At 39.8% G+C, this 16,810-nt stretch overlaps 1 protein-coding gene across 1 annotated transcript in view; it reads left to right on the top strand.

The window, feature by feature from the left end:
- Nucleotides 1-11,445, top strand: part of mao (monoamine oxidase) — a 49,279-nt gene extending 37,834 nt beyond the window's left edge. The window contains exons 10-15 of the mRNA XM_051403301.1: nucleotides 5,449-5,502; nucleotides 5,595-5,652; nucleotides 5,751-5,848; nucleotides 6,415-6,526; nucleotides 7,252-7,314; nucleotides 7,408-11,445. Coding sequence (XP_051259261.1) covers nucleotides 5,449-5,502; nucleotides 5,595-5,652; nucleotides 5,751-5,848; nucleotides 6,415-6,526; nucleotides 7,252-7,314; nucleotides 7,408-7,563 — 541 coding nt within the window. The 3' untranslated portion in view covers nucleotides 7,564-11,445. The remainder of the gene's footprint in view (nucleotides 1-5,448; nucleotides 5,503-5,594; nucleotides 5,653-5,750; nucleotides 5,849-6,414; nucleotides 6,527-7,251; nucleotides 7,315-7,407) is intronic.
- The last annotated feature ends 5,365 nt before the right edge of the window (nucleotides 11,446-16,810 follow it).

Here is a 16,810-nt window from a genome sequence, read left to right as displayed (position 1 = left end):
GTCAGGGCTTGAAATTCACGGTTTTCCTGTGTCCACATTTAAATTGAATATATTTCTCACCTTTACCCTGATGGTCTGAATAAGTCACTAAATTTGTACTTTTTAGAAATAAAGTTGCTAAGAGAAGTTGCTAAATCTAGTGAGAAAGTTGCCAGGTTGTCAACACTGACTCTTTCTATGATTCATTTTGTGTGTATAAGCGCATGTATGACGTAGTACAGAGCTCATGCTGGTGCCACCTCCAGTGGTGCCATGAAGCAGTAACCAGGGTTGGCCACAGCCTCCTAAATACAATTGCTGGCCCCCCACTTGTCCCCCCTTGTGAGTCACTTGTGCATAATATGCTTCTATCTGTATTTTACATGAGATACTATTCATTTAAATCAAAAATGTATATTTTTCATAATAATAGTTAATGTGAAAGAAAATAACAAATGTATGCAAGCCAGCTACTTTTGACCATCCATCACACTCCATTTTGTTGCCACCCCAGGATTTAGTGGCCCCATCCAGCCAAAAAAAACCCATTAAAAATGTATAGGGGGGGCCACTGGCCACATTAAATTTTTCAAATTTGAGCAATTAATATGATATATATTCCATGATGCATTCAATTCAATTCAATTTTATTTGTATAGCGCCAATTCATAACAGAAGTTATCTCAGGACACTTTTCAAATAGAGCAGGTCTAGACCGAACTCTTTAACATTAATTACAGAGACCCAACAGTACCACCATGAGCAAGCACTTGGCGACAAGGGCAGGGAAAAACTGCCTGTTAAAAGGCAGAAACCTAGGACAGATCCTCCGGCTCTAGGTGGGTGGTCGTCTGTCTCGACCAGTTGGGGTGAGAGAGAGAGAGAGAGAGAGAGAGAGGCAGAGAGAGAGAGAGCGAGAGACAGACAGACAGACAGGTGCACAGCAACAACAGTATTGGCAATGGCAGTCAAGCAGGACCATGGCAGGAGGCTCCACCAGGATCCATGAGAACCTGCGAGACGAGAAAGCACAAGAACTCCGGGGAAGAAGTGAAGTTAGTAACATGCATTAATGGGACATGAATGAGTGCAGAAAGAGAGAGGAAGAGAGTAGCTCAGTGCACCATGGGAAATCCCCCGATAGTCTAGGCCTATAGCAGCATAACTAAGGGATGGTTCAGGACTCACCTGATCCAGCCCTAACTATAAGCTTTATCAAAGAGGAATGTCTTAAGCCTACTCTTAAATGTGGTGAGGGTGTCTGCCTCCCGAACCACAACTGGAAGCTGGTTCCACAGGAGAGGAGCTTGGTAACTGAAGGCTCTGGCTCCTGTTCTACTTTTAGAGACTATAGGAACCACAAGTAGCCCAGCATTTAGAGAACGTAATGTTCTAGTGGGGTAATAGGGTACTATGAGCTCTTTAAGATATGAAGGGGCCTGACCATGAAGAGCTTTATAGGTGAGGAGGAGGATTTTAAATTCAATTCTACATTTTACAGGGAGCCAATGCAGAGTAGCTAGTACAGGAGAGATGTGATCTCTTTTTCTAGTTCCTGTCAGTACTCGTGCTGCAGCGTTCTGAATTAATTAGCGTTTTAATGGACTTATTGGGGCAACCTGATAATAAAGAGTTGCAGTAATCCAGCCTTGAAGTAACAAATGCATGGATTAGTTTTTCTGCATCTGTCTGTGATAGTATGTGTCTAATTTTTTCTAATATTACGTAAATGAAAGAAGGCAGTCCTAGAGGTCTGCTTTATGTGGGAGTTAAATGACAAATCCTGATCAAAGATAACTAATAAATTCCTGACAGTGGTGCTAAGGCCAAGTTGATGCCATTTAGAGTGTCTATTCTTTAGCAATGAGTTAAGGTTTTTGGGGCCAATAACAAGTATTTCGTTTTTTTCGAGTTTAACATCAATTGCAGGTCATCCAGGATTTTATGTCCTTAAGTAGAGCGATGTGCAAATTTCCATTATCGAGTATTTAAATTACTTCGACAAAAACAATGAAACGCCCGCGGAAACTCCTCACATCCATTAATACACGGTGCAGCAGCGCCCTCTACAGCATGGCAGGATTCAGTCACACAACTAGTGATCACGTGACCTCTCACTAGCATCCTCCTTGCAACAGTTTAGCAGCGCGTTGTGATGATAGAGAGAAAATGCAAACACCTCCAGTCCCTGAAGCTACCGATACTTTAGATGATTTAGTGCCGAGACGTGGGTCCTATGGGCTTCAGCGTTCAGAGCGCTAAGCGCCTTCAGCGGTAAAAAGATGTCAGCGGAGACGGTTTTTTTTAGCGCAGCGCTCAGAGTGCTTCAAATTGAAATCTGTTCAACTTTTAACACCGCTGGGCGCTCGGAAAATGAGTTTTTGAGCTCTCTCAGCGCTGTAAACGCGTTTGGTGGACACAAGTCCAGCTCAGACAATTCTAATCACATTTTAAAGGATATCGACTGATTATCGTTATCGCCAAAAATCCCAAAAAATATTGAGATATTATTTTTTGCCCATATCGCCCACCCCTATCCTTAAGACATGTTTGTAATTTAGATAATTGATTAATTTCATTGGGTTTGATTGATAGATATAACTGCGTATCATCTGCATAACAGTGAAAGTTAATGGAGTGATTCCTAATAATGTTGCCTAAAGGGAGCATATATAAAGTAAATAGTATTGGTCCAAGTACAGAACCTTGTGGAACTCCATGACTAACTTTAGTATTTATGGAGGATTCATCGTTAACATGTACAAACTGAGAACGATCTGATAAGTATGACTTAAACCAGCTTAGGGCAGTTCCTTTAATGCCAATTTGATGCTCAAGTCTCTGTAAAAGAATATCATGGTGTCAAATGCAGCACTAAGATCTAATAATACAAGTACAGAGACAAGTCCATTGTCAGAAGCAGTCAGAAGGTCATTATTAACTTTAACCAGAGCTGTCTCTGTGCTATGATGAACTCTAAATCCTGACTGAAAATCCTCAAATAAACTATTGTTATGTAGAAAGTCACACAACTCTTTGGCGACTACTTTCTCCAGAATCTTAGAGAGGAACGGGAGGTTAGAAATCGGTCTATAGTTGGCCAAAACCCCTGGGTCAAGAGTGGACTTTTTAAGAAGGGGTTTAATTACAGCTACTTTAAAGGACTGTGGTACATATCCTGATAATAAAGAAAGATTAATCATATCCAGTAAAGAAGTGCCAATTAAGGGAACAACTTCTTTAAGCAGCCTAGTTGGGATCGGGTCTAATAGACAGGTTGATGGCTTCGTTGAAGAAATGATTGAAGTTAACTGATGAAGATCGATAGCAGAAAAACAGTCTAAATATATATATATATATATATTTATATATATATATATATATATATATATATATATATATATATATATATATATATTTTACCTGAACTTGGAGAGCCACTGATAACTGTTGATGGCAGTTGGTGATTAATTTTTTCTCTAATAGTAATCATTTTATTATAGAAGAAGCTCATGAAGTCATTGCTACTTAAGTTTATGGGGATATGTAGCTCGATAGAGCTGTGACTCTCTGTCAGCCTGGCTACAGTGCTGAAGAGGAACCTAGGGTTATTCTTATTTTCTTCTATTAGTGCTGAATAATAGGCTCCTCTGGCATTACGGAGGGCCTTTCTATAGGTTTTAAGATTATCTTGCCAAATTGAGCGATGTTCTGATCATTTGGAAGAGCGCCATTTCCTTTCAGATTTTCTAGCTATTTGTTTTAACTGGCGGGTTTGGTGGTTATACCAAGGTGCTAGTCTCCTATGTTTTAATAATTTCCTTTTTATAGGAGCGATAGAGACTAATGTTGATCGTAGTGAGCCTGTAGCACTATCGACAAGATTATCAATTTCAGAGGGACTAAAGTCGTTATAGGACTCTGTTAAATTCAGACATGGCATTGAATTAAACATTGAAGGAATCTCCTCCTTAAATTTAGCTACAGCACTGTCAGATAGACATCTGCTGTAGGAAGTTTTGCCTAATGGCTTATAATCTAATAGTATAAATTCAAAAGTTATTAAATAATGGTCAGATAGGAAAGGATTATGTGGGAAGACTATTAAATGTTCAATATCAATGCCATATGATAGAACAAGGTCAAGAGTGTGATTAAAACAATGAGTTGGTTTATTTACACTCTGACAGAAGCCAATTGAGTCTATTAATGATATAAATGCATTACTAAGGCTGTCATTGTCAACATCCACATGAATATTAAAATCACCTACAATAATTACTTTATCTGATTTAAGGACTAAACTTGATAGAAACTCTGAAAATTCAGATATAAAATCAGAGTACGGTCCAGGAGCACGGTACATTATAACAAATAGAACTGGCTGCAGTGTTTTCCAGTTTGGGTGAGAAAGACTAAGAACAAGGCTTTCAAATGAATTATAATTAAGTTTAGGTTTAGGGTCCATTAAAACGCTCGAATCATATATGGCTGCCACTCCACCTCCTCGGCCAGTGCCTCGAGGAATGTGAGTATTAATATGACTGGGGGGTGGATTCATTTAGGCTAACATACTCCTCGTGGGACAACCAGGTCTCTGTAAGACAAAGTAAATCAATATCATAATCTGATATTAATTCATTCACTAAAACGTGATGCATAAACGTAATAGTTTCATTTGTAATGAAACATTTCTCTAACATCCCAGAATTGTCCCAGACACTGTATCTTTGCGTTCCAGGTGCTGTTTTTATTGTCCAAGAGACAGTAGGACATCCTTCATTTTGAGCGCTGTGTGTAGTATCTGTGGCTCTAAGCCCCAAGCCCAATGGCTCCTACTGAAGACATAAATCTTCAAAAACAACAAAAAAAACATATAGTTTCATTTTAAAATAAGGGTCAGTAATTTCCTTAAACAGATGCTTGCGTTACACAACTAAAACAGAGTAAAGTACTGGATTAATTGAAATTTGATGGAATAGTGAGTATTCACAGCAGCAGGACAGTGTATGTGGAACTAAGTCAAAATAAACTAGTAAAAAGTGTGACTCAATATGTGTTTTAATAGTTTTTGGACCTCAGTGGAGCTCTGTGGCACAAAGGATAAGATATGTCATATTTTTGCTGTAACAGCCTCCACTCTTCTGGGAAGGCTCTCCTCAATTTCCTCCACACCAAACTGGGAAAAATATTTTTATGGACCTGGCTTTGTGCACAGGCACATCAAAATGTTGAAACAGGAAAGAGCCTTCCTAAATTATTGCCACAAAAGTGAATGCACCCTCTTCTCTTAAATATCAAAGTATGGTATAAGATTTCTCTGAAATGGAACCTAAAAACGGACCAAAAGTACACAGTGTGTCCAAATCTGGCCATGTAGTGTACACAGTGTGTGACTGGAGCAACTTGTTCACTAGTGCAGTGGCATATTTTCTACTGGGTAATATTTGTCTTTTCCCTCTCTTACAGATTCATCCTTGCCCGCAAGTGCAGAAAGCTTTCAGGGCTGAGCAAAGAGGAGAGGTAGGGGCACAGTGGAGACGATACATTGGATTAATACACTCCCACAAGCTGTAGGATCGGTTTAATTCAAACTGATGTCTTGTTGCGACTAGGTTGAAGAGGATCTGTGAGATCTACTCCAGAGTGCTGGGATCAGAAGAGGCTCTGCATGTGAGTTTGGATAGACACTAACACATACTGTACTCACACAGCCACAGTGGAACTGCATCAGTAGTTGAATCATTCATGTGTCTACTTGTGTCTGTCAGCCGGTGCACTATGAGGAGAAGAACTGGTGTGAAGAGGAATACTCTGGAGGCTGCTACACCGCCTATTTCCCCCCAGGAATCCTTACCCAGTATGGAAAGTAAGTCACACACACATACACTCACACACTCACAAATATCACAGTAATATTTACAGAGGTCCTCACATTGTTTGACACTTCAGGGTAAAGAGAACACCTCTGCTGCACAGCCAGGCTACATGTGACAGCTGTGTTTTTTTATTTTATTATACTGTTTGTTTGTTGAGCCTGCCAATCTAATTGCTGAGTTCAGCAGTTGTTTACAGGCCGATCATACTGTAGTCACCAGGCTATAAATGATATAAAAGGGGTCCCTTGGGGAAAATGGTTGGGAACCACTCATTGATCTTCAAACAAAGCTGGTCTTCAGAAGTTTAATGCTTTTTAAATCAGCTGATCTATCCTCACATTTGTTCAGTTAGGAGAATTGGAACTTTAAATAAATTATAAATTCACACAGAACAGTATAATGCAGTAAAACAATGTAGTAGTAGTTGTGGTCAGGGGCAAACAGCCATAACAGCAGAGAGTAATGGTTGTGTATTTAATTAAAGGCCATCTTTAAACCTAATAAATCAGCTGCAACTATGTAACCTTTCATGTTCTCTGTCTCTTCCTGTCTCCAGGGTGCTGAGGGAGCCAGTTGGCAGGTTGTACTTTGCAGGCACAGAGACGGCCACAGAATGGAGCGGCTACATGGAGGGGGCAGTGCAGGCTGGAGAGAGAGCAGCCAGAGAGGTCAGAGCACAGACAGCCTCTAAACCCTTTCAGAAACCAGGAGATCCACTCATATTTAGAACATGTACTATAAGAGTCGTGTTACACCAAAAAAAATATTAGGCTACTAAGTCATGTTTCAAGCATCCCAACCCCCACTAGGGGTCACCAATGCTTAATAAGGGTTGTGAAGCCTCATGGACTTGAAAGCTGCAGAAGGCAACTTTTATAAAAAATAACTTTTGTCATATTTGCTGAAACTTTCACTATATCCTGACAGTAGTACATGAGACAGATAATCTGAAAATATCAGGTTCCTCTGGCTACTCCAAGAGCTCCTAATGGCATTTGTAAGAATCCACCGGGCCTGAACGAAAACAACCAACCTTAAACCTGCTTTAAGTATGAACAGTTGTTGAAATAATATTATCTGCTCAAAATTCATCCATATCGCTCATTTTACACAAACTTCCTACAGTTATTGTGTTCACTAGTCTGGTTCATTGTACATTGTATCAGTTGTTCTCTACTGTTATTGTTATGCATTAAATATCATATTAAATATCCATAAAATATGTCACTTAGTCAGTTTACACAGTGATAGAAAAGGGTTCCCTTAAGTACAAAACTAGGGAACATCTGAGTTAAGGGACAGTCTGCAAAACCCTTAATGCAAAAAGTCCTTGATGTTGAAATAAATGGTTTAAATCTTAATATGACTGAGCAACCAGTGTGTTCTGTTGCAGGTCATGTGTGCATTAGGTAAAATCCACCAGAGTCAGATCTGGCAGACGGAGCCTGAGTGTGTGGTAAGGGAAATTTTTTCTAAACAGGCAATAAACTAAAAAGTTAAACAGATGTAACTTAAACTTACCCCTCTCCTCCATCTGTTTGTCCGACAGGAGGTCCCAGCACTCCCCTTTGTCACCACCTTCTGGGAGAGGAATATGCCTTCAGTTGGTGGTTTCCTCAAGTTCATGGGAGTCTCCGCCTTCCTGTCTGTTGCCACCGCAGCCAGCCTCATGGCCTACAAGAAGGGCCTCCTTCCCCGGAGTTAAGCTGCCCACGCCCGTCATCTCACTCCTCTGCATCTCAAAGGGGGCATGTCTCAATACTGTATTCTTATACTTGTAGTGCGCTACTTTATGGCCCAAACTACAAAGTAGTGAAGTATATAGGGTAGTGTTTTTGAGAAACCCCCCGCTTACTTTTGAGCTCACACAAAACACTAATGCACCATCACTGTTCACAAAAGGAAGACAAATAGTGATGGGCTGATTAAAAGTTAAGAGATGCTACAGTAGTTTGAGGAGTGAAGAAGAGTTTAACTTCAGTTTAAATCTATAATAAATCAGAGATTCAGATTGTGAAATGAATGAAGGAAAAATAATCGATTTGAGAAAAATATATATCTATCACTATTAATATTCCATACATTGCCAATGACATTCACATTCTTGATTACATGATGATTTGTCTTAACTCATCATGCTTTCTGTGGGTGTATGAGCTTGGTGTGTGTGCAGGTGCACATGCTTTGGTGAGCATGCATCTGTGAGTGTGAGTTTGTCACTTGTGTACAAAATGTGTGTATGTGTGTGTGTGTGTATCCAGTATCTAATTACCTCTGCTGATTTTAGGTGCTGATTTATTCAGGCCAAGCAGCTGTCGCTGTTTGATGAGATCCAGCAACATCAGAATAGAATAGAGTTGTGCCATGGCCCATTACAGAATCACAGAGGAGGTTTAAGGATAAGCTATATATTTTATATTTTTCTTATTGTCAACAAATCCCATGAAAAGATGAAAACCAGCAATGAACAGATCTTTTTATCCAGTATTGTCTGTGTAGCTTAATATTTCCTTCCTCCGTACCACAGAACTCAATCACTCCAAAAATACTGTTGCATTGGGTGACATGTTCCTTCATTACCATGAACACACACACTGTAGTTTATTTTTACTCAGTCCCACATACCATCCTGCTGCGCCAAACACTTACTAGAGTACCAAATGTGTATTAATTCGCTGCTGAAAATAGTCCCCATCTACAGTGCCTAGTTGTTTTAAAGGAAATGTTTGTAGCCAATCACCTCAACCAAACATGTAGGAGAAACTACGGGGCAGCAAAACTCATGAAAAACATGAAAGGCCCTATCTAGAGCCAGTGTTTGGTTTGTCCCTTCTGGGCTACTGTAGAAACATGGTGGTTCAACACAGCTCTCGCTCCTTCTGTAGATAAAAATGGCTCATTCTAAGGTAAATAAAACGCAAACATTCTTATGAATATTAAATTCAATTTCTGACAATAGATCCTCATCAGTGTTACATGCTGGACCTGAATCCCACTCTCCAACTGATCTCAATAGGCACCAGGAACTCCAGCTCTCTCTCCTGTTCTCTCTTTTCTCTGTACAGTTGTAAGCGGCTCAGATCTTTTGCTCAAGTTGACAAAATTTCAACTTGTGTGGGTGCATCAAGTCAATTATTGGGTTATTGTACACCCAAGAATCATAATTTGCTACAAAGGGCTTGACACTGTGCTTATTCCAGATATTACTCACTAGAGTGCCAAATCCACAGCTTAAAATAGTCCCTAACAAATATACTATTTACTCCTGTAAGACTTGCTGTACCCAGCTGTTTAAGGAATTTACTTAATCTTTTTTAAAAACATACTATATAAACCCCCCCTCCAGTCAGAAATCAGTGTTTCTCCTTGTTCCTACAGCGTGCTGTCTGAATGCTGTCTGTACAGAGTTTGACACTAGAAGGATGTTTTCACATTCATCTGCTGAAAGTGGAAAGTTTCTCTGTGCTCATTGAAAATCAGATTTTAAGGGGCGGGGCCTACCAGCAGGATTTGTGACATCACAAATAGTCAGGAAGTCAGTCGTGGTCCAGTATCAACTTGTGCAGTGTGATGTAGAAACTTGAATCCACCAGTGCACATCCACTGAGAATGAACTTTACAGTGAAGTAGGAGACATCTTGTGTCCAGCAGGAAAACTTTAGAAACCAACAACATTTGTATATTCAGAGATTCTGGAAGTTTTAATGAGGCAGAAGGAGGAGATTACAGGATTTTAATGTGAAAGTTATACTTTGTTTGTTTACGAAACAAATCAGACACACATTATTGTTCCAAGCAGATTATTTGTGTGTATATATATATATATATATATATATAATACACGTCCAGAGGATCTTTAAAGATTTACATATTCAGTAGGAACAAACAGGCTAGGGGCTGACAGTTAGTCTTGAGGGGCAGAATAATGAATTGTTGGTTTTCATGGGATTTGTTGACAGCAAGAAAAAGAATAAGAAAATGCATAAGAAGCCTTATCCTTGTATTTAGGGGTAATGTAGTGCTACTAAGCTGCTCTGTTATCTTTGGGTAATTGTAACGAAAGCATTCGAATGTATTTTCTTTAGACCAGACAACACAAACTATTTGTTGCTGATCAGATTTTTTGATTTTCCTTTACTGTATTATTTACTTTAGCTGACTACAAGGAGTTTTTAACTGGTTATGAAGCCATCTCAATTTAATACTGATGCCTCTATATGACCTACATAATTGGCTGTTTCTATAATTCTTCTTAATGCCTGCTACCAGGTCAACTCCCCTTAAAAGCAATGAAACAAGGCTGTAGGAACACTACTGCTTTTGTCCACAGGGGCCGCCAGAATCAACACAAAATAAAAGCTTGCAGGGGCTTTAATGAGTTTAAAATCACATAGGATGCAATTTTGATTTGTTAAAGACTTTGAATTTGAACTTCCTCCTCCTCTTAAAACGAATTCAAGAAAACAGATGAATAAATGAAGGATTATTCCCAGATTGTGCAGACATTTGGAGAAACCCTGCAGACAACTCACATTAAACACTAATTAATTGTTGGCCACATTGTAAGCACTTCGGCAGCACTCTGTGATGAGTTACACTCGGATGTCAGCAATCATTTGTTCTTTTTTTTTATGTTTATGGAGGTAGATGTGAAGAAAACCAATCAACATGTGACTGAAGGGCACTGTGTGTGCAGCTTTGTATGTCCACTGATAGAATCATACTGTACTCTTCCCAAAGACTGGTGTATGTGTTTGTGAGTGTAGTTATCTGTCGTGCCTTAATGGAAGTCATAGTGTTTTTGTCATTTCTCTCAAGTGCCTGTGTGACTCTGACACTCCGCCCCTCTCCCGCCTGCACTGGTGGTGAGATGTCAGATGGACCGGGTCGTGGGTTTAAGGCCTCAACCAACCATCAGTACAACGGGGACCAGCAAACCAACTCCATGTCCCTCTTAGCATGTCATTTTTCAATGTGCCCTGCATTACCTGAGTTATGTCCTCTGTATAAACCTTACTCAGGTAAGGCTGGGCGTAACAGAGCTCAGACTGTTGGGTTGATCAAACTGCTTATCTCCAGTGAAGACAAGCCTGTGTGTGTGTATTTTGCATTGTGATTGCAGTGCTTCACTATGTGTCTCCCCTTCTTGTGGTGCCCTTGTGTGTCTCTAGTTGCTTAACTTCACCCCATGTGCACTGACCTTTGATCCTCCGGCGCTTACTCACCTGCACTGGTTGTGTATTCACCCAAAACCAACTCCAGAAGTAGCAATTGGACAACAATGTCGCTCACATTTAAACCCGTTTCTAAACGTGTTCATGTTTCTGACTTCATTGAACAAACACAGCCAGCACTCTGTCCATCCTTCCAGACAACAGTTGTAGCACCATCAGCAGACATAATGCACTCATTATGTGAACCTTCTTCATTGTTTTCTGGAGACCTTAGACTGTTCCCCCAACCCTCCTGTGCATTTGAGCCCCCTTAATTATTCCTGTGACCAATGATTTGATGTCTTTGATTCCTCAAACAAAGCTGGTGATATTTAAAAGAAGAAATGTGAAATAAATCTTTTACTCGTATTAAACCGTTCTTGTGTATCATTCTTTGTATTCCTTTGGTGGGGATGCAGTTGCATGTATAATGTGATTCCCATCCAGGGGTACTTATACCCGGCTACAGTTGCCAGGGAGTGTGTGAAAATATGGAGTAGTTAATTATGATAAGGCAAAAGAACAATAAATGTATTCAGGAGGAAAATAAGTAGATAAATAAAATTACAAATGGTTGTGAGGCTGCTGTTGACTCCCACCAACATGAGCCAGTTGCAATGCCATTCAGTGTGTAGGATTTAGTGGCATCTCGTGGTGAAGCTGCAGATTGCAACCAACTGAATACAAAGTGTGTAGGAGAAACTACGGTGGCCTCAAAACTTGCAGAAAAACATGAAAGCTAAAGCCAGTGTTTGGTTTGTCCCTTCTGAGCTACTGTAGAAACATGGTGGACTCTGCGGAAGAGAACCCGCTCTGCTGTTTGACCTAAATGGAACAGAACCATAATTAGTATCATTGGTAACACCTGTTTACCCTACTATTTCATGTCAAAATGGCTGGTGTGAAAAAAGTCTATTCATAGTCTTAAATGGGTGTTGAAAGGGTACTTTGCTACTTTGCATGCTACTTTGTTACATCAAACTTAAAGACCTGATGTCACCCTCTGTGGTGCTGTAATGCAGCAATTTCCAGTGTTGTCGCCATCACTGTCTATATTCCTCACAGTGGTCTTCATCATCACCATCACTGTTTACATTTATGATGTCTTATTTATTCTCCTGTACAGCACTTTGGTCAACTTTGGTTGTTTTTTAAAGTGCTTAACAAATAAAGTTGGATTGGATTGGATGTATAAAGAAAACCAACAGAAACTGTGCTGAAGTAGATGTATTAATTGACCAGAGAGTGGTGTCAGAATAAAGGTCTGTGGAAACCTATATCATGTTTTGAGTGGTTCTCAACCCTATATATTGACACACATTAGGCTGTGGACATTAGGTTTAGCAGGTATATTTTTTAACCTGATCACCATCTCATTTTAGCATGTTAGGCTAATGGGAATGTTATTAGTTTTCAACAAAAGAATGAATGTTCGAACCAAACCAACTGAAGCATCTAAACTTTATCAAGACATTTTACTCAAAACCAGAAATGTGAATGTCATGGTGGTACTAGGGGAAGACAAAAGTCAGAAGTCAAGGAATCAAGGAGTCATTAGGATTCATCCAGTCTATCCAATAGTTGTTGACCGACTGACATTCCCACATTCCTGGAGCCAAGGCAGTGATTGTAATATAAATTGTCCAAGTAGTGTTGTAGTACCCCAGCAGAAGCTGTTGCTCGATTGCTGTGGGTAAAATAAATGTCAAACACTGTTCTGTCTCTCTATTTCATTGCTTTCAAATGTATCAAAAATCTATAATTTGAGGCGATATCACTATTTATTGTGTAAAGTCTAGAGCTACTGGGCTACTGTAGAAACATGGCACTTTATCATGGCAGACTCTGTGGAAGGTGACCCTAGGTGCATGTAGATAAATAATAATCTGCCTGGAGCTTCGCTGGTAGCATGTCTGAAAATCTGAGTTCTTGGTGACTCGAGGCAACTACAGAGAGTGAAAGAGCTGGTAGCCGATAAACTGCCAGAAGGGGGTAATAATGTAAAGCTGCAGCCAAAGGTTATTAAGACAGATGAATAAGCGACATTACACTTACATGTTAGTGTCATTCTCAAAGTAGCCCTATTGAGCCTCACTGAGACCCTTCGTACAGGGTGGGTGTGTATGTGCGTGCACATATAACTCTGGCAATGCCCCAGAGGAGCTCAGGTTAAGATGTAGATTGATGCTGGCCCACACGCATTTCTTTAGAGACTAAAGCCAAGCAGCGGAGGGCAGAAGGAGCATGCCAGTTTAAATTCTAACAATACCACCTGTCGGGTCCAATATATAACCTTTCCTGTTTCCCGGCTACTGCGTTTTGTCTCGCCGTTGCCGTGTGTGTGTGTGTGTGTGTGTGTGTGTGTGTGTGTGTGTGTGTGTGTGTGTGTGTGTGTGTGTGTGTGTGTGTGGCTCTGCCGCACTTCTGGACACTGGTCTTTTCGAGACAGATGCGTCCTTTTCTCTCTTTTACTTTAATCTTCCCACTGGCTCCTGGCGCGGGTCATTCCTTAATTCAGAATTGTAAATAATATAAATCGTGATTAGACACCGATACAAGGATGTCAGTACTGAGATAATGTGATCCTACTGTTTTTTTCTGACTATGAAGTGGCATCCGGAGCCAAGACTTCAACCTGCCGTGGTGTGCGTGGCCACTAGAGTGCAGGTGACAACCATCAGAGCCAACTCATTACAGACTTCTGTGCAAATAACAAAATATCGTCATCCAAGCACATCACGTTAAATAATTGCTGGAAGAGCCGTTCACATGCAAACCAGCACACATAAAGGCTTTGCTGTCACATTAATCCTGACCGGGGGTTAGTCATGTTGTCTCTGGGCTGGGTCTGCTGGTTGACATATGGCACTTATGTTGCTCTCATCACTCCCGTCTGAGCTGTGATAGCCAGAGGCTTGTACAATCCCAGATTGACACACCAGGCTTAGTCACTGCAACCACTTTCCAATACCACACTAAAAGGCTCTGACAGCATATGCTTCCCAGTCTGCACAAACGTTGTGTAACTGCAGCTGCACAGGCAGCGGCTCCATAGTGCTGGGGTTGCTGTTTTTCTTCATTTCATGTAGGTGTCAATACATCTGCATGCAAGTGCACGATCAAGAGCACGCACATGTTCCCACACTACCATTAGACACACTGTCCTCTCTTTATTAGACTACAGCCCTGCTCCTGGCCCCACTGCAGCTTGCTGTGATATGAAATCTGACACTGTCAATTTGCCTCCCAATCCGTCAGACTGTGGATTGGATTCAGGTGGCAGTGTTGTGGGGCTCGGGGACTTGGAGCTGTGTGGCCTAGGCAACTGCTAACCGCCATCCACCCACAACCATACCCCTTCAAGTTCCCTCAGTGGTGAAATCATCTGCAATCTGCCATTAAATGTTCCCACTCCCAGATTCTGTTAGATTGTTTTCTTGTCCGCAGGTATCGGGGGTGCTCCGAATCTCTCTCCTACGTGCCAAGGGGAATTGCAGCAACAAGGTTTGCTGAAAATAAAAGTTTGTGATAGAAAACGGCTTCGTTCTTTCATTCTGGTGGTTCAGAATGCATTAGTGAAGCATTATTGTACAAATGTTTTTATTTACGTGCACATTCCATCTACAAAGAAATACTTTTTAAAATATGTTTTGTGGCCTTTATTATTAAGCTGACCACAGTGAGCTGACAGTAACTGAGGGCAGACAGATGAGGGATTGAGTCTCTAGCTGAACTTCAACCAGGGACATTGCTGTTCATTGTTGGCACCACAACCCCAGGGCCGCCAGGATGACACAGCATTCATACTTCATTCATACTCAAAATAAATGAGTATAAGCTACGTAAGGACACTAATAACCATTATAAAACATCAGTTCCACTAACAGTACTGATAAAACACCTATCAAAGCCAAGAAAGATAGTTGATTGTTGAATCTCATTCCCAGGTCGTCAATTACTGAAGCTGGGACTCAACAATCATTTATCTCCAAACCACCAACCCAAAGTGTCTTTCTATCTTTCTTGACAATTCAATTCAATTCAATTCAATTTTATTTGTATAGCGCCAATTCATAACAGAAGTTATCTCAGGACACTTTTCAAATAGAGCAGGTCTAGACCGAACTCTTTAAAACATTAATTACAGAGACCCAACAGTACCACCATGACACTGATTGGTTGTTTTCATTCAGGCCCACTGGATTCTTGAGGAAGCTATTTTTTTCACAGATTATCTGTCTCATGTACTACTGTCAGGATATGGTGAAAGTTTTTAGCAACTATGACATTTTATTTTTAATAAAAGTTACCTACTGCAGCTTTAAATGTTTTCTTGCAGAGTTAGATCATAAGATAGACCCCCCTAGAATGATTCAGTCCCAGGGTCAAAAATCTGCCTAGGAGTACCTCTAAAGCTCACTAATTAGCGTGTGATATCTCATTTGTTTAGTCTGTATGTAAACCAAAGTGCATAAAGTACCAAACAATTGGTTTGCCTGGGTTCATGGAGTCTTGTCGTCACCATGGCATTGCTAGGCAACACATAAACAAAGCAACAACTTTTCAAATTTTTTGCACAAATTAAACAAGATATAATATAGTTTAAGAGGTGCTAGGAAGCACCTTTTCTGTTACCTTTAGACAGAACCATGCTAGCTGTATCCCTGTTTCTAGTCTTGAACTTTGCTAAGCTAGGGGTAGCTTTAATACCTGGTCAAGAAAGCAAACAGTATTTTTCCAAAATATCAAACTATTTCTTCAACAGATCCCGTCTGCCATTTCCAATCTGTCGGCAGGATTTTTCACAATTTGGGAGCCAAACAGATATAATAAAATACAATAGAATAAAATACTTAGATAGAAAGATTAAAAAAAGATAAATAGGTAGGTAAGGTGCAAAGAGTTGTAGTTGCGAGATGGTGGTAATAGTACTGATGACATGATGGTAGTGTTATTGTTAATAACAGTATATAATGATAATATTAATAATATTTATAATAATATAATAATAATAATGTGTATGACTGAACAGATATACATGTATACACATGCAGATATTATACATTAATATTGATATAATGTAAACATGTGTCATATATTCAGCCTGTGCAAGGTGTGCATACATACCCACTGTAATATATATACACAATATATATATAATATGTACACATATATATACACAAGATATGATATGATACATAGCATATGTATAATAGATACTTGACTATACCAGAAGATATACATACAATAGATAATATCTTATATATTGTATATAATAATAATAATGATGATAATGATAATAATAATAATAATAATAATAATAATAATAGTAATAATAGTAATATAATATTAATATAATAATAATATATTGTATAAATATGACATATGATATCAACATGGTTTATATGAACACATATCACATATGATAGTATATGAGGAAGTATATGTTCCACAGGTAGATTTAGTCCAGTTCTGTGATTGTGGTTCTGACAGAGGCAGATGAGTTATACAGTCTTATAACAGTGGGGAGGAACGATTTTCTGTATCGTTCCTTAGAGCAGCGTGGTTGAATGAGTCTGTTGCTGAAGCTGCTCTTTAGCTTGTCCAGTGTTGTGTAGAGGGGGTGGGAGGGATTGTCCATGATTGCCAGCAGTTTTGCCAGCATCCTCTCCTCCACCACCTCCTCCAGCTTCAAGCTAACAACAGATTCAGCCTTTTTGATGAGTTTGTTCAGTCTTT

The sequence above is a fragment of the Dicentrarchus labrax genome, unplaced genomic scaffold (assembly GCF_905237075.1).
Source record: "Dicentrarchus labrax unplaced genomic scaffold, dlabrax2021, whole genome shotgun sequence".
NCBI lineage: Eukaryota > Metazoa > Chordata > Actinopteri > Moronidae > Dicentrarchus > Dicentrarchus labrax.
This window is presented reverse-complemented; position numbering and strand designations above follow the sequence as displayed.